This window comes from Teleopsis dalmanni, chromosome X (genome assembly GCF_002237135.1).
Source record: "Teleopsis dalmanni isolate 2A chromosome X, ASM223713v2, whole genome shotgun sequence".
In the NCBI taxonomy this organism is placed as follows: Eukaryota; Metazoa; Arthropoda; class Insecta; order Diptera; family Diopsidae; genus Teleopsis; species Teleopsis dalmanni.
The window spans coordinates 60,733,762-60,759,655 of record NC_051848.1 but is presented as its reverse complement, the minus strand read 5'-3'; the positions used below and the strand labels follow the sequence as shown (position 1 = coordinate 60,759,655).

Here is a 25,894-nt window from a genome sequence, read left to right as displayed (position 1 = left end):
TATCTATAGATGTCACTGTCTTATTCTCCCAAACATTTTAAGATGATATTTTACAAAAGCATGTAATTAAACTTAGTTCAGACCTATTAAGGCTAAAAAACCACTCAATATTCTCGTTGTTGACTCAAAATATTATTGTTTCAATTGGGCTTATCAACAATTAGTTAGTTGCTTACGATTTGAATTTAAGTGTAGTTTTTTCGAAGATCTCTATAAGTTGTTTGCTAGCATATGGTGTAAAAAACTAAAACTAACAGTTAGCCTACTTATCAGACCTCATCAATTGTGGTTTATTTCGGTTAAATCATATTTGCAGTACGTTAAAATTTGTTTTTGACAAATAAATCACTAAACAGCACTTTTTTTTACAGATGTTATTATCGCCTTTGACAGCATTATGAGAAGTTATCTATATGACCCAATATATTTATTTCTTTCATCAAAATGATAATTAAATTGCCTCTAACTAGGTTTTAATGGTAAATCATCTCTCCCAACTTTGTTGTCATTTACGAAACCAAGACATTACTTATTAATTCTTCAAAATAAAGATGAACGCAATGCACTGCAAAACATTTAGACAGAAGGCCTCATACTTCTGAATTGTATTGATGTTAACAGGATTAAGAGTTGATAAGAAACAAAACGCGTAGTTCATGCAATAAACGCAGATCAGTTCTTAACTTCTTGCACATCAGATTATAATTAATAGCCAAACTTTTAAACTAGTGAAATTTATTATCTTAAATCAACATAGTACTAACAATAATTTGACACTTCACATTAGTAAATTACGTTAGCTAGATAATATAAAGAGAATAGATGATGTTCAGAATAAAAAGTACTCGTACTTCAAAACGATACCAGGAATGAGGGAAACTTAAGCAGGAATAGAAAACATCTTCTAAAGTAGAAAAATCAAGTCTTAGTAAATTCATCCCTGCTTGATATTTATAAAGACAATTGACAGTTATGGATAACTGTCTTCTGTTTTAGAAAGACCGATTCGTAGAATGATGACATTTAAAGATATAATAACAGTTTACATATAATTAATTGTTTTTTAAATATAAACTTATTTCTTTAATGAAAATTTATCATATATAATAAATCATATATAATAAATTGTTTCACTGACCTAATGTATAGATTAGTTGGATATGATGAATTAACGATTACACTATCTAACGAATTTCATTTTCCTTTATCCATATTTAAGATCACAAATTTAAAAGAAACAAAATCTACCAAAAATCTCAATTCTAGACATGATGGACTTGCTAAACACGCACTATTCCAACTATGCCAAAATATAACAAGGAGTAGTATCCAAATGCTTACGTTCGCGATGACAGGTCATCGTAGAGTGACACTAAGTTGGGTGTCATCAGTATAAATACAGTAAGGACGATATTGGACATATATTTCAGTATCCGTCTCTTCCCAGCTCTGTTCAATCTGATCACAATCTGATTATAAAACTTATAAAATTTCTAATTGAAATTAGACTGTAGGTTTATTTTCAAATAAAGTGAGTGAGTGTATATCTCAAAGAATACACTGTAAAAAATAATAAACTAGTAATGCAAAACATTTTTCATTTAATTTCTTAAAGAGTTTTTCGCAGTGTAGTTAACGTAACAAACAAAATTCAAAGGAAATAAAACATAACTGCATTTATTTGTGTTTTAATTTCACAGAATTTTAATAAGTCTGGAATTGAGTTATACAACATTGGTACGCAATTCATTACAGCAAACGAAAGTTCAGAGGTTATTGTGAATCATTATAATGATCTTGTAATTCTTAATGGAATGTGAAAAGATGACTGGCTTCAGAAAATTCTTTGTAATTAAAATAAATAGCTCACACACAGGGTCATTAATAAATGTTAGGCTCATTTATTTAATGGTCAAAGTCACCGTTAAATTAGCTAAATCATTGTGATTTAACTAAATTGAAATATCGTATAATTTATACGCTACTACATAGATTATCTGCCAAATAAATAAATCATATTAAAAGCATCCATTTGGTCGATATAATATATCAACGTTCAATATATTCTAATTCTTGTTTAATAAATTATAGCTGTTGGCTTACCATATATGCATAGTCAATCAAAAGGAGGTACCCGTTCATAATTTGGAGAGCTAAACGTTACCGTTAGCAGGTAAGCAAAGCAACCGTATAGGTAACATTCTGCTAGAAAGATTATTTCATTTGTATTTTGGAATATATACTAGAGCTGTTTTAATATGTACAGTTTAATATTTGACCCTTCTGTCACATGCTACACCTGTATTTTTTTCTTTGTAATTTAAATATTTAAATTTGAAATTTGGACTAAAAAGGATAATGTTTAATAGCGGTGAAAAAAGAAAACAGAGTACATAAAGTCGAAGCTTACTAATTTTAACGTTACTTGGACCGAGGAATCATCATACAAAACAGTGTTTTGTATAAACTCGTCCACATTTGGTAATTTTGGTGTTTAACTGTTTTACATTCATTGCAAGAAATCTCTAAAGATAAAAAGTAAATCTAAATCGATCCCGGTGACAGTTTAACAAACTGTCATAAAAGTACTTACCTAAAAAGTACTAGAAGCCAAAACCGACCAGTTATACAGAAAGTGCTTAGTTATTTCTATATACCAGTGACTAAAAAGAACTGCAGTGAATTTTCAAAATATGGTCGCTTTATATGAACACTATCATAATCAGAAGGTTACACATGACTTAAGGGTCTTCTATTTATCATTGGAAAGCTAAAGAAAATAGCGCTAACTACTTCTTTTAACAATTTTCAAGGATACATAAACCGGTACCGCTAGGGACTTATTTAGGGAAGCACCATGACGGACCAAAGCATCTACTTTTTCATTCCCTACAATGTTTATATATCCGGGATCTCAGATGAAACTGATGTTAGCTAATCAGTTGAAGTTGCCAATTTCCGCTCTGTAATTACCAAAGTCCTGGAGAAATTTGAATGCAGCGTATAGAAAAAAAAGTTAACTTAACATTAACTTTTTCGTTATATATGACAATGATTTTGATAAATTTTTGAAATAATTTTGTCCAACAGAAAAATGTATATATTTAATAAATACTGCTTTTTGACTATTAAAAATTGCTTTTTTTTAATCTATTTTAGAGTAAATCTTTTAGTCCCAGAACGTCAAATACGACACTACTAATATACTATAAAAAACAGCAGATAACATTAATTAATAGAAAGGATTTGTATGCCAGGGAGACATTTTATATTATATCTCCAGCAACTAAAGCTTTTGTATAAGTAATTTAATAAGATCGGCATAGTCGTCAATTAAACCCTCACGACTAAATGTTATATATTGAATACCTCTTTAATATGCATTGTAGAAACATACTGAAATCCCTATTGTAATTATACGAAAAGAACATGAAGACATTTTATATTAAACTATAATCAAAAGTTGAATTATCCAAATAAAATAAAATAATTCAATAATAATGAAATTATTTTCAAACAAATAAGTAATCGCTATAAAGACAAAAATAAAACTAATTAATTACTGTAATAATCACAAAATTATTATTTTAATTTTTCATAAAATGATTATAATAGTAGATATCAAATTTTTAATTAACAGATATTTACCTTGATTTTGCCAAATCCAGTTGGGACCACGCACAACACGTATGCCAGGTGGTATTGATGCACGCATATTCATTTAGTTTCTGAATTTTGAATTTTTTATAAAAAAATCGGATCGAAATTAAATGATTATCTGAAAATGAAAAAATTTAATATATTAATTAGTATTTATTTATTCACAACATACTAAAGCTTCAAATATTATTCGAGCTGTACGAAGCACAGTTTTTTATGACTACAATTGTAACATAAGATAAAATCGTACATAATAGCTACATTGATAGTAGCCACTACCATAGTAACCACTGCGCAGATGAGGTTTATTTAAAAGATCGTGTCTTTCTCTAAGCGTTTGGAACCTAACTAGCCACAGATGCAAACTTTCATAAACTACGAACATTTGTTGGTACATATCTCCAACATATCCTAAAAATTTAACAACCAAGCAAGGTAAATTGCTCTGATGTTTGCCAACGATCGGAAATAGGGATTAATTGGATATACTTAAAAGAAACCATTTCAAACAATTTATCTGCAGACCTTTATTAAAATCCAAAGATTAACAGAAGGCAATAATACATAAAGTCACGTGTCGTTGCACAGTATTGAGCGACAGTGAAGCTGTACAGTGGAGCGACTAACAGAAACTCACAGATGGTTCAAATGTTTTACCGAAACTTCCGTTTTTTAAGATTTTAAGAAATTAAAGACAGTGTTGATGGCAATGATAGTAAAAAACTAAAACTTATTTTTAATATAAACTGAAAAATAATATTATTAAAAGTAATTGCTACAGCGTCTGCAACTACTTTGAGAATACAAAAATCATTGAAATTTAAATATAAATAAATATTTATTAAATTTAAAATATGATTATGCAAATCAATAACAGCTTTTTAAATAATGTAAATGTCTCTACAAACAATTAAGTGAGATGTTGCAAATGACACATTACAAGTAAATATTGATCAATTACTGTCAAGAAATTTTATACCAACATGGCAAAATGTCATCACAAGCATTTGCGTCTAAGTTTTATAGAACGAAAGTTATGCGAAATGGAATTCGAACATTATAGTGTGATTGCGTCATATTTGGCTGGATAGTCACAATTTCCTATGGTTCGTGAACTCAAACACTTTAAAGTGAATAAAATGTTTGTGAATCGTACTATAAATCATTATAATGGTACAGGCAGTGTCGCCAAACAATACAGTAGTAGATGACACAAAAAAAAAAACAGCAACATCACCTGAAATGGTACGGAAAGTGAAGGCTCAACTTGAACGAAATCCACGTCATAGTAGTAATCATATGGTCAAAGAACTTAAAATGTCCCAGCAAAGCATCCGACGCATATTCTAAAATAAGCTCAAGAGGTAAAGCCTTGCAAGTTCCAAAAGCTACAGGATCTGACACCAAACACCAAAGCAACAAAAAGTTGGACTTAAAAGAACAAAGGAGTTGTTACGCTTGCACAAAACACGAACGCGACGAATTGTGTTCTCTGATGAGAAAAATGTCTCAATTGAGCAGTTCATAAACTCTTCTTCTTCTAGGTGCCTTGTCCGCTTCGAACGTTGGCTAACATGATTGCTATTTTATCTTTATCTACTTCCTCACGAAAAAGTGATCTTGTACTTTTATTGAACCATTGACGCGAATTCTTCAGTCATGATATATGTCCTTTTCTAGGGCCCCGTCTGCCTTCAAAGATTAATTTCAATAGTCCGTACTTTTCCGGAAGCCTCAGAATATGACCAAAAAACTCCAACTTACGGCGTTTTACTGCCTCTAATATTTCTGTCACCTTGTTGACACACCGAAGTACCACTTTATTTGTAATTTTTTCTGTCCAGCTTATTTTCAGCATACGTCGATAGCACCACATTTCAAAAGCCTCGAGTTTATTCATCGATGCAACGGACAGCGTTCAAACCTCTGTCCCGTAGAGGAGTATAGAGAAAATATAGCATCACAGCATTCTTATTCTGAGCAGATCATAAACTCTTACTGCTCAAAATGATCGTGTTTACTTTACTTAGTGCACTGCCGTTCACTATCATTTGAGACAACGAATGGCCACCCGAAGTAATTTTTCATCTCAAGTAATGGTGTGTATAACTGTGACCGCCGATGGATGCTCCCCAGTCGTTTTCATTGAGGCTGATGTTAAAGACAATGCGACTTATTATTGGGAAAATGTTTTAGAAGTTGCTTAAGAGCCGATTGTAGAGCAGCACCGTCTCGTGTGAACCAAGAATGGTTAAAAAATCATGTTTTACACTTTATCTCGTTCATACGACATGAATGGCTTTTGAATTCGCCAGATGCAAATCCGATGGACTATTCCATTTGGGCCGGGACATTTTGGAGAGCTAGATGAGGACTAAAAAATATGCCACTTTGAATGGGCTGAAGAAAGACATTGTGCAGGAATGGGCCAAAATACCGGAAGGTCATATTTGAAGGCCATAGTCAAAAGAAAAAAGGAGGTCACATCGAGGTAAAATGAATGGATTCTGAAATTTTGATTATTTCCACAAATGTTTGTAGTTTAAATCATTAAAAAAATAATTTCACACAAAAAAAGATATCTTCACTTGAATAGGTAACACTTCAATAGCCTGTAATAGCTGCGTTTCAGTAATGATCTGGATCTTCTTTGCTAAAACGTTACGGATCACATGTGCAAGTAATTGGCAACGCTTCAATCATATCAGCTGTGTTTGTTTAAAAAATTTTATTTTGATTTATCTGAATAATTTTGGCGCTAAAAGAATATTTCAAAAATCTTTAAATATAAGAAATAAAAAATCTGAAAAGTGTAAAATAAATAAATTCTGCTGCAATGTCTGAATTATTAAATGTAAGTTTTCATTTATTCTGTTTAATTCTGTAGTAAATAATTAAAAATTGCAAATTTTAATAAAAACATCGACCGACAGTGAAACTGACTCTTCCACTCCCTTTTTAAACCCTAATTCAAGTGTATTAAGCTCAGGATGAAGTGCATCAGCATGAAAATATTGGGAATTTTATGGAAAATATTAATAAACTTCAACGATGTACTATTAATTATTTGACGAGTATGTGGGCATAGATAATATAATTGCTTATTATTAATTATATTTCATATTTCAATAGACTTGTTTATGAATTCCAATCACGAAATACAAAATAACCGTGGTGGTCACAATCGGACGAGAGCAGAGAAGGAGATTTATATATTTTATACCTTTTGCAAAATTAGTATTTTTTTTTTTTTTTTGCATATTAAAAGCTTCTGTGTGGAGAATAATTGAAAGAGCTAGTGCTTGGCTCATGTCAATTGGATATGACCAATTTATAAAGTGTCCAAATACGGCCGAAGCAGTTGCTAATATGGCAAAAGTGGAAGCTACGAAAAAATTTCCATTCGTAATTGGTTGCATAAACAGCACACATATTAAAATAAGTGCTTTACACCAGGACTTCTTTCCGGACCAGAGAATATCGCGGGCCAATACAAATTACTAAATAGGTTCAAGGGCCGCAGAAATAAATACATACGTTTATTTATTCCCACATAAAAAATATTGTATTTTTAATAAAATGACTTACGCCTCTGTGTTTGGTGGATAAGAGTTTTTTTAACCAGTTTTACAAAGAAATATATACTAAAGCCTTTACCAATTAAGTAAATTAACGTGAAGTGTTGTTTAAATTATTTAAAAAATTTTAATTAATTTATTTGGGATACCACAAAAATGAAATAATCTAAATTATAACAAAAAAAAATTTGCCTAATTATGATAAATTAAAAACGTGCCGCAGGCCACACATATATTAGCCGCGGGCCGTGCTTTGAACAGTCCTGCTTTACACCATAGCCAGAAGACTTATTTCAATAGAAAGTATTATTTCAGCTTAAGCTGGTAGGCAGTTTGCGATGCAAACTGTCTTTTTATAGACGTGTATGTTGCAGAGCCTGGTTCCTTATACGACAGCCGAGTTTTGCGTAGATCGCAACTATATAGTACAGCATCACTGCCAAACAAATTTCTTAATCTTTTAGAAGAAAAGCCTAATTATATTGCCTTATTAGTTAATTCAAAGATAATGGTTCTTTGTGCTTTGACCAAAGAGAATTTAATGTGATGCCATCAGAAGCAAGAATATAATAGTAGACATTTTTGGTCGCATGAAAACAAGGTTTCGTCGAATGTTACATTTTATGGAATAACAAAGCACATCTTCAATAATAAATTGAATTATGTGCGCATGCATAATGCATAATATATATTGTATATAATATGATAACATTCATTATGAATTCATTCAGAATAAGTCTATTAACAAGGAAGACATAATAACTGCTTAATATCTTGAAGTGTATAACAGACGGATAATCATTACTATATGTTAAATACGCACTGCTAACGACATTTTGCGTAAAATAAAAAAAACACTTTTGAAAAAGTCTATTACTTAAGGAGAAGTTAACAAACAACAAAATCCGGATACTTTTTGAGCAGTAGGTATGTTCCACTTTTATTTTGTACATACATTCCACATTGAACCAGAATATGGACCAGTTCAATTGTTGGTTCACCCAATGTCATTGTTTTACATATTAATTGAACGGATCATTGTTTGCTGAAACGCAGCTAGATAGAAAGATAGATAGATAGTGAATGCAAAAATTTAGATCTATATACTTTTTGCTCTACTTTCGTACTACCTGCACTGAAAAAACACAGTTGTAGTGAATTCAGTTGACATCAGTATAAAATATAGTAAAATTGATATAAGATTCATTAAATAAAAATAAACGGAACATCTATTTAAAATTAGATACATTCTATGTGTTCAGACTGATAGAATATAACTGCGCTATAAACTATGTACATAAATCAATGAGACAATTTATGTAGAGAAGACTTGAAATAATAAATGGCTTTCTTAACTATAAATCCAAAACGTTATAATGTCTTTTTAAGGCACGAGCTTGAAAAAAAAGTGTTATAACGCTTTTTTGCAATTAAAAATATTTTTTTGGAACAAAATGTGTTCATTGACCCTTTTATTACATATTTATTGCTTAGATAAGTGTTTAATTGTCACAACTTATATCGCAACGTTTACATTACTTTGACGCAACGTTTAAGTACTGAATGTTATCAAAAATTCTTGACTCATACTTTCTCGTCTTCCTAATTTAGAATGTCAAAAATAATTCAATTAAAAAAACATTCGAAGATTTTAATGATGACTAATTCGGAAATTATGATGTTTACTTTTTATTTAGCTTGGGGCCGTTAAAAGTTATCTTAGTCAGTAGTCAGTGTATGTGTAATGTATAAGACTCTTCTTTGTATACTGTATATAGTGTACGAGTATTCGTAGAAGGGGATTTTACGTTTATCTTGTGAATAAAAACTTTTTTATAGCGTAATTTATTGATTTCTAAAGTGCGTTTACTTGATATTGTAATTGAAAAGTACTAATTTCGCATAATAATTTTTGCATAATATTTATACATATATATCATTAAGTACTACACCCGGTAAGGTATCAACTAACCACGAAATTTACTACTTCCTTTAATAATATTTTTGGTTTAGAACACACAAACATATTTATTTACATATGATTTTATAAAAAGTTAAGTACAATAATTCCCCCTATAACGGCTTAGATTGGTTTCGCGTTATAGGAAAACGCGTTATTGGGGTATCCCCGTTTACCCCGTATTATTATTATTATTATTAAAAGAAGGGATTGTGCACTGCGACCTATAAGATCTATTATGCCCCTTACTCGGGTTAGAGTGTTTCTCCAAGTCCGATTTCTTTAATGAAAGACAGTACAGAGCTTACATTTCCTAGTCTTGAATCTTCATAATCCATGAAACACCCTCGTAGGTATTTCTTCCGCTTGTGCATCAGTGTCGGGCACTCCCCAAGAACATGATATGCAGTTTCTCTCTCTTCTTTACAGTATCTGCAGTCTGAGTTGGATTGAATTCCTAACTTCGATAGGTGATTATTTAATCTACAGTGACGGGTCAATAATCCCGTAATAATTCTTAGGTTGTTTTTTGATTGTGCTATGCAATCTTTGAAGCGTTTTGGATTGTAAGTTCCTAACAGAATTTTAGATTGTGAGAGTTCTGGTATCCCTTCTCACGTAGAAAGGTACACAAAGCTAATGATGAACTGTACAAATCTCCGCGTTATATGAGGGAATACTCGTATTATACGGAGAATTGATATCGCATAATATGAAAACGCGTTATAAGGGTACCGCGTTAAAATAGGGATTGCTGTATTTATAAATAAATTTCATTTAATTAAAATTGCACAAAAGATGGAGGAGGGCTTCACTTTGATCTTAGGATTTATAATAATAATAAGTTTTTAATTATTTTAACAAATATTGAATTAATAAACAACGTAACTTTATATTCAAATCAAACTTGATAGTGATGATACCTCTGATTAAAAGTTAGTCAGTTAGTTGTACAAATTACTTTAAGTAATGAAGAAAAAAAAAACCAACAAAATCAATCCAAAAAAAAAAGCTAGGTTTAAAATGTAAAATAGTTTGATAGGAATTAACAGACAATTTTCAAAATAGACCTAAAAAAATTTAATCAAATTACCAGCGGTAGCTTGACATAACCCATATGTTTCTGTTGTAACCCAGTGAAAAGACTTGTTAACCAGGAACAAGACAAAGGGAGACTTTGACGGTTGTTAAGTGAATTAAATAAAACATAGAGAAAAAAATAACTTTGTTTGAGGATGGTATTATAAATAGTTCGGGTAATGTTTAATGCAAATGTACGATATTCCTAGGAATTCTAGGTGTAGTTGTATATACGAACATTTTTTAATGATTAATCGCCAATTAAGCATTATTAATCCTAACGGATTATAAAATTGTTTTCTTTTTTTTATAATATTAATAATAGCTATCTTATTATACTAATAATCACTAACTTATTATATTATAATAATAATATAATAATATAACATTATACTAAATATTACAACTATCTATTATATTAACGTTTATTTTTACTAATTCACTAAGTATTGTATCAAGATTTAGGTTTTGAAAAAAAGTTTGAAAATAAAAAACTGATAAAATGAAAAAAAAACCCTTAAAACAAAAAAGACTATAGGTAGATTAGATTGAGATTAAACAAACAACTTTCAAAAACAACCTACAAAATTATATACAATTACATTATCTTAAAAAGTATACACTATAAGTAAGATTTGTATTAAATGTAATTAACATCATCTGTGATAACCTATATATTAGATTATATTTAATTAAATATTAATAACAAATAAATCTCCCAGAAACAGTCATTTATATACGTCGTCTATACCTATAGTGAACAAGCAGTACCGCTCACCCTTCCCAGCAGAAGTCTATCAAGCGTACATATATGTACTCATTAGCGACAACTAAGTGCCGTTCACAACCCCTGACAAGGTTTCCTGCGGTCTCAAACAAAATCTTCAAAAAAATGAGAGAATTACGAAGTAACAACGAGTAACAACTTATCAAAAAGAAGAAACATATTATAGTCGACTAAAATTCGATATAACTTTGAAATAAAATTTGCCGATAATGATACTTCTTACTATCTATTAATCCACACGCATCCACAAACTGCCACTTATCATTTCATGACATCATGTGTCGTTTTAATTATTTCATTGCAATAGTAAGATGCCTGAATATTGATAAAGACCAGATTCAATAATTTCATTCTTTCCTCCCACATTTCCCTTTTCAACTCGTTAACTATTTCAATCCATTACAAAGTTTACTAAATTGAAAATTCCTCAAACGTAGTAGACCAAACGACAACAATAGGAGAATACAGATTTTTTCAAAATAGATTTAGCCTTTAAATAATTACTCATCTTTATAAACAATATAAGTTAATTTGCTGTAGAAACTTTACAATACCTGATAAATATGTGGTACCTTGCGTACTCGTGCAACGTAGAGCCACTTAAATAAACTAAAAAACATATTACTTTAAAAATTAAACTATACTAATACCAATACCGATACCGATAAATGGCTCGACATTTAAACAATCAATGTTTATCACATTGCTATCACAAACTCAAACTCTTTCAGCATAGAACTAAATATAAAACCTAGGTGTACGAAAAATATATGTCTCACCAAACAAGTGTAAAACTTATCTTTGATTTTTGCGTACGATAATTCAGACATTCGAAAAACCATAAGTTGCGCACCACTATTTGTGATGGTTTGACGGCCGTGGTGGTTATTAGTCACCACTCTTCACAGATGTTTTTGGATCGGGGTGCGATAGAGTCAATGTTTCAACAAGATTCGGTACCGCTGCAACAAATAGACACCTAAAATTTTACAATTCGTTGGGATGACTGCTATGATTATCAAATGCAAACTCGCTTAACTTCGGTATGAGGCTATTTTCAACCCAATCTCTCTGTTAGCTCAACAAGAGTCAACGTCAAATAAATACAACGTGTTGAATACACTATCGGAAGAATACGATGATAGGATATTATAATAAATTAGGTAAATGGAGAAAAAATAAATAATTTTAACTTATAAGAGACTAATATTATAAAAAGTTAAGTTAAAGAAGTGGAAAACGTACGCTGCGTATGGGCTTTAGGCTATGTGAGAGATTATACCAGATTAAGGCAGAAGAATATGGAGGCCACTATTTATATTTTGAGCCTTGGCAAAACTGATTGTTGTCAGGTTTCCATACAAAAGTTTAACATTATTAAATATAATCTACCTTAAACTTTGTATTTGTGTTATATACAATAATTTGTGAATTGAGTGTTCGTGAAAAAATGGAATTAATGTGAGAAAATGGAATTTTAGACTTTTCGGCGTGGATTATCCAGACAAGAATTCATCGATCAACTTACTTCACCAACCACATTTGGCGATATAAAGTAAGTTCCATCGTTTGCCACTATAAAACATTGCCACTGGTACAATGATTTTAATCGTGGCCGTAGTTCGTTATTTCGCTCACTGACGAAATTCGTGAAGGTCGTCCAAAATTAGTTGTTCAGTTGTTTTGCCAGAAAACATTGGTGCTGTGCAAAACTAATACGAGTAATACAAGATCGTCATGCAACATATCCGTACTGTGAGATTGAGGGAACCCTAGGCATTAGTTCCACCAGCATACGAGTATATAACATATTGCACGATCATTTAGCTGTGCGAAAGGTTGGTTCTCGTTGGATCCCATCCCACATCATTTGACAGAAAGTACAATGGCAGTACTTCAAAAGACATATACAGATATAAGATTGTAACAGGTGACGAATCATGGATATATGAGTATGAGCCGAAACGTAAACAGCAGTCGACTGTACGAGTATGGATGTTTTAAGATGAACCAAATCCAACAAAATTTGTTAGCGTTCGAAGCACTTCGAAACAAATGGTCGCTTGTTTTTTCGGGAAAACTGTTCATGTGGCAACCATACGAGTACCATTACAGGAATGTGAAACAGTCAATTCCAAATGGTATACAATGGTAAACCATTTGTTATCCATCTCCATCAAGACAATGCGAGTGTTCACACATCTCATCTAACAACCGACTATTTTTAACATTCAAATAGTCATCAATCGAATTGATAGGTCATCCGCCGTAGATTGGGAACAAGACTTCTTATTGTTCCCGAACGTCGAGAATACTCGTAAATTACGTGGGCAATGATTTTTGTCAAATGGTTCGAACACATGCAAAATTGTATTAATCATAAGGGAGAATACTTCGAGAAACAATAAAGCTATTTTTAACGACTATGTTTTTAAATAAAAATGTCTGTTTTCACATAAAAATGTCTGTTTTTATTCTTTACGTTTACTAATATTATAGCAGATATATTACAGCAATTCTAGCATTATTGCGCAAATTGCTTTAGTTGTATTTCATTATTTGCATCTTTCACTTAAAAATCTGATTGCAGTTGCTTCGAAAGACTTAGACCTCTTTCATGAGAAACCTTAAGTTGGCTGTGTGAAGAGCATATTATTGTATATTATTGTACTATATCATTCGAACTGCAGTCGTTAATCAATATCGTATATATATATATATAAATAGAGTATTTTAAATTATATAATTATGGGCAGAAAGCTGGGCATTGATAAATGTAACTATCGAATACCAATGTTGGAATTATAGTCAAATAAATCAAAAAATGTTGCGCCCAAAAACTTATGCTTCGTTCTGTGTAAGCCTGGACACAGACACAACAGGTATTCGCGTTTTTTTTTCCTCCAGAGTCAGTACACATTTACTGCAGAAGGTTTGGTATAGCAGGTCCAGCCAGCCATGCCGTCCTATACTCCAGCGTCCTGTTGGAAGCCAGATTATCTTACATACTTTCGATTTAGTTATATGGAGTAGTCAGAGATTCTAAATTTGGAGTATAAATACCATGTGGCTGGTAAAAAATATTAACCAAATTTCTGTTGGCTTTTCACAAAAAACGATCGTATGCCAACTTTTGTCTGTGATTAGCAGATACAGGGATTAAAACGGAAGGTTCCATTCACTTAATGTAATTAATGCATAGTAGAGATTGCAATATAGCAACCCTGATTGAATTCACATACTATTATTTATATATATATTTTAATTATTTTTAATGTTTTAGAAGACCCTACCTTACCTAATGCCTTCACTAACAAAATAGTATTGAAATTCAATATTTAAAAATAAAAAATGTGATAAATTAATTCAATTATTCTACAGCTGGTTTATGATTTCGTTCTAATATAACACTGCAAGCAGTTTTGTTAATAAATTTTCAGAGCAAAATAGCAAAAACTCTAGAAAAAAGTGCAAACATACAAGTCAAGTACGGCTTTGGGCCAGTTTTCTAGTAAACGCTGACTCTGAGCTTTAAATTTGACAGGGCACGAGTTCGATTCCTGGTACTTGTAACCTTAAATAACTTTTTACGAATAATTAAATACAAGAATTATTTCCAAGACCACTCATGATTGGTATATGGCAGTACTCGAAACAGCTGTATGGTCAGACAAAAATTCAATTATTTAAAATAATATAAAAAGAGTTTTTGTTGTTATAGTTCACTACTTTTCGAAACCTCTCTAGAAAATGTTAACGAAAACCTACAATATTTGTATTATATATATTATTATATATATATACAATTTTCTTATTTATTAAGGTTTTCGAATTTCTAAATTTTTTCACTTAATTAACTGAACACTTAAGTTTTACAGAAGGTCGATTTTAAAAAAAGACAGACGTATAACGAAATTTTTTATGGCAATAAACGAATGACACACTGCAAAAAAACACAATTATTTATTGGCACGTAAATTTAATTAGTACAGAAAATATTTTATATAAAGAAATGAGACAGAAATGAAAGCAAAAAATTTACGAATAATGTACAGTGCTTTGAAACATATTATAAACAAATAAAAAATTAATTAAGTTCGATTTTGTTGTAGAAAATTATGAAATCTAAGAAAATTCAAAATTCGTTTTGTTACCACATTGCTCGCAAGAACCCCTAGTACAGAAAAGTAAAGACTAAATCTATCCCTTCGAATTTAGACTATTTAATAGATCTCTATAATTTAATAGATATCTAAGAAGTATTTTTCTAAGAACCTATATCTTCTGAACGCCAAAGCCGAGGATACACAGAGGAAATATATTATGGTTTGTGAGGTTTATGGGGAATGCGCAGCTTCTCTGCGTGAGTTCCTACACACTAATAACCAGTAAGAACTGCAATAAACCTTGTAGTGTTCACGCGGTCTCTTTTGATGAAATCGTGGGATTTATTTTTATTATAGGTAGGCCATGTTAACCTGGAAGTCGCACATGACTTAAGTGCCTTCCATCTGTTATTATAAAGTTCCAGAAAGTAGAGGAAGGACTATTGTTAACACGATTCTTTTTTTTTTATTCTTCAATATTCAGTTCAATGCAATATTTCGTTTCGAGAAAAGTTGTAGTTGCACATGAGCCACTTGGATCTATCTCCCGGATCCTTTTATATATCACGACCAAGTACCAGCAAAAAAAAAAACAGATTTGTTTCTCTAAAGATAACCATTTGAATAAACATTTCAGCCAAAAACACTCATGGCCAGTATTAAAAAACATGAAACCAGCAAGAATGGATCTATTTTCAAAATTAATCAAGGTTCAGGATATTAAAGAAATCTCTCTGAAACAAAGGTTAATATCTTAAAAATAACATCTACTAAGCGTATATTATATTATAAGTATACGTAGATTATCATTTTATTTTTTTTCAATATTTAAAATTTATTTATAAAAATGAATAGATTATGGGTTATATGCTGTAATTGAGATTTAAGTTTTTGGAATTTTCTTATCAGCTTTTCTCCAACGAGTACTATGTAATTTAATACATATTAAAAATGAATCAACTATGTCAATAATTCAAAGACAAAACTACAAAACTCTACAAAACAGAAATAAAGGTTCACCTTAAAATATGGCAAAAGGTCGCCAGAAGAAATGGACAATATAAGGATTAATGATATTGGCTAACAAAAAAGTTTGACACAATAAACCACATATTTTATACAATATACGATTTTTTCAAATATAGGACATATTTGACCTTTGTACATAATTTATTTAAATATACAGAAAGAATTTCCAAGTAAACTAAAAATTGAATTTCTAATCTTGCATTCATTTCCGATTTCTTATTCTGATAAATGTATGTGTGTAGAAATATACATATGCATTCAATTTAAAATTAGATGTCCACTGTTCTAGGTGGTCTATTTTAGCGTCAATAGTGATAAACTTTTTGGAAAAAATGAACTTAAAATGTGATAAATATTCATTGTTTTTCATTAACAGCTGAATAAAAAATATGTTAAATACTTTATGAAATATATGCTCTCGCAATATACATATATATTAAAAATGTGTAAAGACATAAAAGCATATTTAAATTTGTTACATTGAATATGTCATAAAAATATTTATATATATATATTTTTTTTTTAATATAATACAATCTACAATCAGTATACAATCCTGAAAAGTCTATGATCTGTTGTAGAGATTAAAAAACATTTTTTAAATGCTTTTAAATTAAAATCACATTTTTTTCCGGTGAACTTAACGTTAACTAATACCTCTTAGGAAACTATTTCGTTTACCGAAAACGAAAAATTGGTCAACTGTTTTTTGTTTTATGATTTCATTCACGGAAATTGAACTCCAGTCGTCGCTACAATCAAAGAAACGATTACTGCAAACGTTTACTCTGTGTCCTTGCTACGGAAGTATTTTTTACGTGAACACCAAAGAGAATTGATTTACAATATAATTACTCATATTAATACATAACTTATAATAAATTAAGTTTGAAAAAACCAGCACATTTAAAAAATGATGTTAAAAGTCGCCAACACCTGTAGATTACGTATAACAAGTACATGTTATATGCTGGCACCGTGCAATTGCCAGTAAATAGGTCTAACATCTTCATACGGCTTTAACTGAACCAAATACCGTTTAGGACCTTGAATATAGAACGCAAATAAAAAACTGAAAAAAACTTTAAAAACTACAAACTAACATAGCCAAGCTATAACCCAGAACAAAAGTCCCACTAGCCTAAATACAAATGACAAAACTTGTAGCAGTACAGACAGACCCATATCGCTTTTAACCATAAATGCAGAAGCCACAAACAAGAAAAGGAAAAAGAAACAACTGAATTATCTTTACAAATGCTTTGACTATAGAAGTCTACAAACTAATGAACCTGCCGAACATCCTGAACGTTGACATTCAAAAAATAATATAATTTATCAAGCGACAAGGTTGCTTTTAAAACTAAGATTTTCCGATCGCATTTTTGGAGAGGTAACGGCGCTTATAGCATAGAAGACGAAATTGTACTGCAACTAAACCAACCAGAGTAACTTATATATCCTAAGCCATAAAAAATAAATGTTTGACAAAATTCTGAGATTAGACCGAAATTTGATTTACAACAACGTAGTGTCATTCCCGCCTATATTAATTCACCAAAGTTGAACTCATAATAAATTATGATTAGTAAAATTAACTTTGACTAAGTAAAACTAAAATTTTGAACATTCAAAATCATTATTTGTTTTGTGATTAGCGTGAGATTGCTGAGTTTTGACTTGTACTTTAGTACTTAATAGTCTCTAGAATCTGTTTTGTCGGTTTATCAGTATGTGTACCACCATTTGTATCAGATAACACAAACGAGTAAGTCGCGTTCACCACTTCCATGACAGATCTTACAGTAGGTCTAAGCAACTATCATAAATAAATGGTACCAAGTCCTCTTTGACGAGTTGTTTCATAATTCGCTCATTGGTCGCTCATTGAACCAAAGAAGCTCAAATCAATAATATAATTTACTTACACAGTTTCTAAAAACGATTACGGTATACATTATATATTTAATATGCTTGTCAATATGACTCTGATGTATGTATGATAATGATTAATTTACACTATTGATGCTAAGTTGATCACACAAGCACTTGTCAATATAAACGACCAAAGGTTCTAATCACTACTGTTGAAGTGTAACTCTTTAAGAAATCGATGCAGGCAAGTTTTCTTAAGAACGGCTAGAGTTATTGTACAATTAATTCTGATTATTTTATAGATAAACTCCAGAACATATAAGTCAAGTACGGCTTTGGGTCTAATGGCTAATGTTGGCAATGAATGCTAACGCTGAGCTCCAAATTTGGCAGGGTACTAGTTCAATCCTTTGTACCTGCAGTCTCAAAAATTTATTTACAAATAATTAAATACAAAAAATAATTCCAAGACCACAGATGATGGTTATTTGGCAATACTCGAAACAGCCGTATGGCCAGTCAAAAATTCAATTAATTAAAATAATATAAAAATAAATTTTTGTTGTTGTAGTTTACTACGTTTCGAAATCTCTTTATAGATAATCTATCTGATAAGATTTATATAATAAGTTTTCAGTGTATGGAGTTACTCAGTATTACTCAGTATTATTTATTTCTAATAAACTGTGAGAATAAAATTATGATTTATACAATAGTAATTTTTAAACGTATAACAGTTACGTTTAGTCGATTATCTAATCATTATATTTTATAGTAATAAAGTATCATATACAAGTAATTTTTGTAAATGATTAATAGATTCAAGAAATAAACAATAATTGTATTAGAGGATGGTTCATTTACCAAAATAGAAGGCGACAAAAGGTCATTGCTCCGAAAAAAAAAAATTCCATCAAAAACCCAAATATATCTCAGACCATTACTGAGATTGAAAGGCTTAAAGTTTTCTTATTTAGACTAATTTTTAGTCTACAAAACTTTTTTTTATTTAGTAACAAATATATACTTATATAGATTTGGGGGAATTATAATGATGAATATTATTGGATTTTATTAAAAAATATTTGATATTTTTACGGAAAACCTCATTAATTTTAGAATTTTTGTAATCTTTTTTGTTCGTTTTTTATACTCGAATATGTTTTGTAAAACAAATTTTTTCTATCATTCTATAAAATCATTCTATCATTTCTTCTATAATCGTCATCTGAAATAAGCTAATTTGCTATGGCGTTGAATAATAAAAATCAATTTGTAAGTTAAGAGGGCAAATGGTATATGTATACAAAAGAAAACCATTTCTTTAAACCATTTTGGACATATTAGCAATTTTTGAATCAAACGTTTTCTGATAGAAATATTTTTAATACCTTGTGTCCTTGCGAATATTATACATAAATTTCAATATCCTATTAGCTTTGTTTCAACTTTTTTTAGTTCAAAATTGAATCACTTTAAAACGAATATATATAGCACAAAACAGTCAAAAAAATATGACACATCAATTAATAAATGACGAAAGTTTCCTATAAGATATAAAAACACCTAAATTTTACGCTCATTATATGAAAAAATCAGATATATCTAGTCAACGAAAAGTGTTGAAAGTTTTCTATAAGATATCTAGTCAACGAAAATATATATATATATAGACTTCAAGGCATTTAAATGTGCAGCATCACAGTTTAATATTGAAATATAAAAATCTGAAATTAGATATACAGAAGTCCCTATCCTATATATATATATATATATATATATATTTATATATATATATATATATATTATATATATATATATATATATATATATATATATAACCTATATATCTATTCTATATATCTCTATATATAAAATCACATTTTATAGCACAAGTTCCTTTTTTAAATAGATTAATCAGTGATTTCGTTATGATACACTCGTAAAGGTACTTATAGTCAGTTGATAGCTTTGAAATTTATACAAAATTTGATATGATTCTGATTTCCAGGTTACGTCCATTTAACAATGGACTTTAGTAAAGTCAGTTATATTGAATAACTTTTTCTCTTACGATCCACGTCAATATACAACAGTTTAGTTTAGAAAATATTGGTTTGAAATTTTTGGATGACAACTATCAACAATAAGTAGACGCACCAGATGAACTGTTGTTTATGGAATCAATATAGACGACGTATGTGGTTTTTTGTTTTTATTAAAAAGATTGTAGCTTTAAAATGTATATATAGTCACTTTGCCCTGAAATCGCAATGACACATATATCTTTATTATTATTCCACTTTTAAAACTAATAAATTTATATTCGCTTATAACGTGATATCTTAAGAAGTAAGCTATATCAGAATATAATGCAGTTTAAAAAGTTGTTTTAAATAGCTGACTCTCCTATAATCCAATGCCTAAGAAATCGGAATCCCACCAATATTTTAATTATTATTTCACTTTCAAAACCAATTAATTTAGATTCGTTCAAAACTTGATATTTTGAGTAGTACGCTATATCGGAATATACCGTAATGGAATAATACGTTGACAATGGCTGACTCTAGTATAATCTGTTGTCTGAAAAATCGGAAATGCAACTATATCCTTACAATTATTCCGATTTCAAAACCAATTTAGATTCGTTAGTGTATATAAATCAGTTTTTTATTCAATACTTATTGACGAAGTTGTAAGGTTCTAATAGCGGGATTAGATTATTATATATTTCCTATTGTATAATATTTTAAGTCCAACTTAGGTCACTTTATTTATGAACATATTAATAGGTTTATTCAGCTGTAAAATTAAGCTATTTAATGTATATACTTTGACTCAGCAAATAAACATAATTTCTATAAAGATTCTGTTAAAAGAGCATTTCCGCTACTTCTTAATGCACATCTTTTAATAACGTCTTTTAACTTTTGCATATTCCAAAATTTGTTTATAATTATTTGTTTATGAAAATATTTGAATTTTGCTTCACACTTAATGATCCTTTGATTGCTGTTTGACACCTTAGGTGACAATCTGTCTTCCCATATTTTTAACACCAATACTGTTGGTGTGGTGGTTGCCGTGTTGTTGTTGTTGTTGTTGTTGTTGTTGTTGTGTTGATGATGTTTATTTAAAGTAATATTATGGGGAACAGCAATAGTTGCACGTTTACCGGAAATGTGCATAAAATGATATATATTTTTATCTATTTATTTGCATATCTATCTCTTCATATTTTTTTTCTTTTTATATATTTATATATTAATACAGCATTATAAATTGCATGCAGTATGCGTAACCATATGCATAAACACCCTAGTACAAACACTAACAGAGTTTACATAAAAATATACATACTTATATATATTTACATATATGTACATGTATGTGTATATATTTTTTGCTACATACGTACCGACATACAAATTGTCCACTGAAGTAAATAAGTGGTTGCCTATGCTCGTAAATTTTTTTTATTTATATTAACACAATTTTTATTTTATTTTATTTTTTCGAATTTTATTATATGTATTTACTGCACATCATATTTAAATAAATCACATTAATAATATTGCTATTATTTTCGTTGTATTTTTATATTCGTTAAAACTTTTTCATTTACCTTTTTTAGTTCACTTTTTATTCCAAATACATAAAAACGCCCAATCGCGGCTATCACATTTTTGGCATTTTGTTTATATTTTGAACACTTTGCGGATAAAAATTACTTTAATATTATGAATAATAAATTATAATAATTCGTACTTATAACGTAAACGTAATAAACTTATTGAAATTTAAGAGCGAATGAAATTTGCACGGACGATTTGTTTTTCCTATTCTTTACGTCACTTTCAGTCTGAGCTATGTTTATAAAGCATAAACAGTGTGGTAAAATAATTTATCTTGCACATAGAGAAGTTTTATTTACAATACTAAAAATATTAAGCTATAGGAATAACTCAACTTTTTACTGTATATGTACTAATATAAAATGACAATAAAAACCGCTAAATAAAAAATCCAAAAATAAAATAAAATACACTTTAGTTACATATCTCATATAATGAAATGTGAATGCTGTATTTATTTGTCAATCACATACAACATCAAACAGCTGTTAGCTGTCAGAGAAATGAATGATGTACAATACAAATTGTTACAAATAACATAAAATGAATTTAATAACAAAATTAATAAAAACAAAAATGTTATTTGGTTTTAAACCAATTTAAAACAAAACAAATGTATAATATTAAAAATCGTTAATTGAAAAATTAAAAAATAAAATAAATCACACTTTAGTTATATGTCTCATATAATGATAAGTGAATGCTGTATTTATTTGTCAATTACATACAGTTTTAATCATCTGTTAACTGTCAGGAGATCGATAACTTTAATTTCTTTTATTAGTATCTTCAAAAAGTAAAATACCAAATATAGATTAGCTATATTGTTTGGAATATATTGAATATAGAATACAATTACTAATATTTATCTTACCTACAACAAAAAAATTAAAGTTTTATATATGGAAACTGAATGAAACAAAAGAATGGTAAAAGAATAATCGATAACTAGGTATTCAACAGAATTATAAAATGATAAACGTTTAAAGAAACTCCCTCATTCTCTTTTCGTAATAGTAAATGTTTTGTCTATGTTAAATAAAAGCAAATATTTAACGAACAAAATTAAGCTAATGCTTTTTTATACATTAATAAATTAATTTAAATTTGGTAACACATTTTACAATAACAAACATCAAAATACTGAAAAATTTACCGAAAACTGAAAAATTTATTAAAATTCATACCGCAATAATACGTAATTCAAGCATAAAAACAATATACTCGATAACGTGATAAAATTTCATATATATTTGTTATTTTATTAATATTATTATTAATATCATTTTTTCGGTATTCGATAAAAGATCTGATTGTTATTATCAAGAAGTGTTGTATTAAATTTGAACTAAATTTGAAGCAATTCGAAAAGAAATAACAAACTTAAATAAATTACAAATTAAACAGAAGAAATTTTATTATAATTTGATATTTTTCACTTTTTTGGAATTTTCTTGAATTAACTATATGCAAGTATATAAAATAAATGAAAACGAAATGAATTGTTTTGACAGTTAAATTTCACATATTTACCATCTCATGATTAATGATTATTTATTTCATCATTTTACCATATACAATGTTATATCTAAATACCCCTAACATAAAAGCAGTTTCACTAATAACGACTAAAGACCCTAACTGTCAGTTTCTGTAAAAGCTATGTTTTTAAAAAGTGTTGCATAACATATTTTTTTTTGTTTTAACAAATTCAAGTCTTAAATGCTAAAGAAGTTATAATTGAAGAGGAGTATGTTTTAAAAAATATAATCGTCCAATCAAATTGATAAATCGAAATCATTTTAGATAATTTATCCGAAAATGATATTAATTAACTTTATGTATATAGTTAAGATATATACATATAGATATATATATATATATATATATATATATATATATATATGGATAATTTTTTAATGCGAACTGCAAATTAGAAAAAAAATAGTACCAACTGTTATTAATTATATTAATTAAAATAATTATATGACTACATATTTTTTTTTATTTTCACATTTCCAAAAAAACGGTAGTATAATATTTTATGGAGCGATTGTTCAAATGTCACGGACCAGACATATTAAATAAATGTCATGAAGTGTTTTTTATATCTAAAAACTTTGCAATAAACAATTTCAAACAAATCGAAAAAAAAAAATTTCAAACTAAAGTTACAAACTAACGAAATACACTTGTTTTGGTCTAATAAATTAAAAAAAAAAAATACTACAAGGGTAGTAAAATAAAAACTTTTCACCTCACTGTCTCAACAGAATTTGTTTGGGGGGATGGTTTTTAGCCTTTCATGATTATATCATTCGCAGTTATAGATTCGGAAACAATGTGAACTACTTTACCTGGATCAAAAAAAGTCTATACTGTTCATAAAAATATACTTAAGTAGATATTAATAAGCATATTTGTGTATATTTTAATAAATATATTCACATGGATAACATATTAATAAATGTATATATACATGTATATATGTATATATATATAATATATATAATATATAATGTATATATAATGTATATATAATGTATATATAATGTATATATAATGTATATATAATGTTTATATGTACATATACATATTAAGAAGTATACTAATAGTTGCATTGATCAGCATATTCAAGTATATTTTGATTAATATATATATTCGTACTATGCGATATTTCTCGTATATTAAGATTTCTGTCAGCTTTTGTAAAATTAATTTTTATTTGATATCAAAATTGCACCATAATATCATCATGTTTATTGTGCATATTTCAGAGATTTTTTAAAATTTTATTCATATTGACGTATTAACAGATATAATCCAATCAACAGCCGAATTAAAGTTCTCTACAAGTGCCGTTGGTTCTGGGCTTATAACAACTTCCTTTCTATATTTGCCAGTTTTTACAAGGATACCCTTAAGACCAGCAGACATAGCACCTTCAATGTCATCATTAGCATCCTATTTAAAAAAAAATCGACATATAAAATACATAGAATTCGACATATAAAAAATATTCAAGAACTCACATCTCCGATCATAACACATTCTTCAGGGCGAATATCTGCAGGTATAGCAGATTTAAAGAAATACTCATTTGGTTTTCCAATCACGATAGGTTCTGTTCCTGTAGCAAATTGTAGACCCTTAACAAAAGAACCTGGGCCCAACGCCAACCCATTGTTAGTCTTGTAGTATTTACCTTGATGTATAGCAATCAACTGGTTACATTTATTAGCCAACAAAATGCTGTTACGAATTAGAAATTACATTTAAATCCTTTAAATTTCTATATAATGCACAAACTTGAAAGCTTTATTGAGGTTATCATAATGAAACTCTTTAGGTGCTAGTCCAATAGCCACGGAATCAAAGGGTTTAGTATTATCATAAGGTGGAAAATCCGTGCGTGCATCTTCACTGACAAGATAATAAGGATTTAATTTGTGAAGTTTTATATAATTAACAGCAGCACTAAGAGAGCTGTAAATTTCTTCCTTTTTTAAATTAAAGCCAATTTTGCACAAGCGATTATATAATGTATTACTGGACTCTTTTGTTGTATTTGTGACAAATTTCACAATTACGCCGGAAGCGCGTAATCTAAAAAATATTTCATACAGTGCATATCAATTACTATATATATTAACATAAAACAATTACCTTTCTAATGCTTCTACGGCATTCGGTGTTGCTTCATCTTCAACGTGTAATGTGCCACTTAAGTCTATTAAAGCTGCCTTCAATGTCATCTTATTACCACTTTCGGTTTGTCGATGTTGGACGCGACCTATACGCATTACATTAGAGAACACATTTAGTAACGACTTTTTCAGCATTTTATATAAACTTTTAATTATTTATATTTTTTGTTGCTTGTAGAAATATGTAGAATATTATAAACGACATAACAAAATGTACTTTTTAAACAACCATGTTTTAGTTCAATTTATAATTTTTAAATTAATTTATTTAATACCTTTTTATGAAAAAAAGAAAGCCGCTTTTGATTTTAGCAAAAAATAAGCAAATGCGATAAAATAGATTCAAAATCAGCTGTTTTTTGTTATTATTTTCTTGCTTGACATCGAAGTTATCGATATTTACAAACAATGGAAATGTCAAACAACTGCGCTATGGCTTGTGGCACAATTAAAGAATATAAAAATATATAAAAT

At 29.1% G+C, this 25,894-nt stretch overlaps 2 protein-coding genes across 3 annotated transcripts in view; both read right to left on the bottom strand.

Annotated features, from left to right (window-relative positions):
• Positions 1–21,870, bottom strand: part of LOC119687660 (E3 ubiquitin-protein ligase MIB2) — a 36,029-nt gene extending 14,159 nt beyond the window's left edge. The window contains exons 1-2 of the mRNA XM_038102067.1: positions 21,704–21,870; positions 3,649–3,778 (exon numbers count right to left, since the gene is read on the bottom strand). Coding sequence (XP_037957995.1) covers positions 3,649–3,721 — 73 coding nt within the window. The 5' untranslated portion in view covers positions 3,722–3,778; positions 21,704–21,870. The remainder of the gene's footprint in view (positions 1–3,648; positions 3,779–21,703) is intronic.
• A 2,528-nt stretch (positions 21,871–24,398) lies between these two features.
• On the bottom strand, positions 24,399–25,867 carry LOC119689143 (haloacid dehalogenase-like hydrolase domain-containing protein 2). Of its 2 annotated transcripts, XM_038103901.1 has the most exons (5): positions 25,696–25,867; positions 25,380–25,506; positions 25,023–25,319; positions 24,746–24,965; positions 24,399–24,677 (listed from the first exon to the last, which is right to left on the bottom strand). In XM_038103901.1, the coding sequence occupies exons 2-5, from the start codon at positions 25,466–25,468 to the stop codon at positions 24,510–24,512; spliced, it is 774 nt and encodes a 257-aa protein (XP_037959829.1). In that variant the 5' UTR covers positions 25,469–25,506; positions 25,696–25,867; the 3' UTR covers positions 24,399–24,509. The 2 variants fall into 2 exon arrangements, with proteins under 2 accessions (XP_037959829.1, XP_037959828.1); XM_038103900.1 differs by lacking the exon at positions 25,696–25,867 and having other exon boundaries at positions 25,380–25,622.
• Positions 25,868–25,894: the final 27 nt, after the last annotated feature.

Bases quoted from the DNA above. Each gene is read 5' to 3' on its own strand.
- LOC119689143 (XM_038103900.1), bottom strand. From the start codon at position 25,555: ATGCTGAAAAAGTCGTTACTAAATGTGTTCTCTAATGTAATGCGTATA. The intron at 25,320-25,379 runs GTAATTGTTTTA...AATATTTTTTAG, and splicing joins GCCGTAGAAGCATTAGAAAG to ATTACGCGCTTCCGGCGTAA. The intron at 24,966-25,022 runs GTTTGTGCATTA...AATTCGTAACAG, and splicing joins AACCTCAATAAAGCTTTCAA to CATTTTGTTGGCTAATAAAT.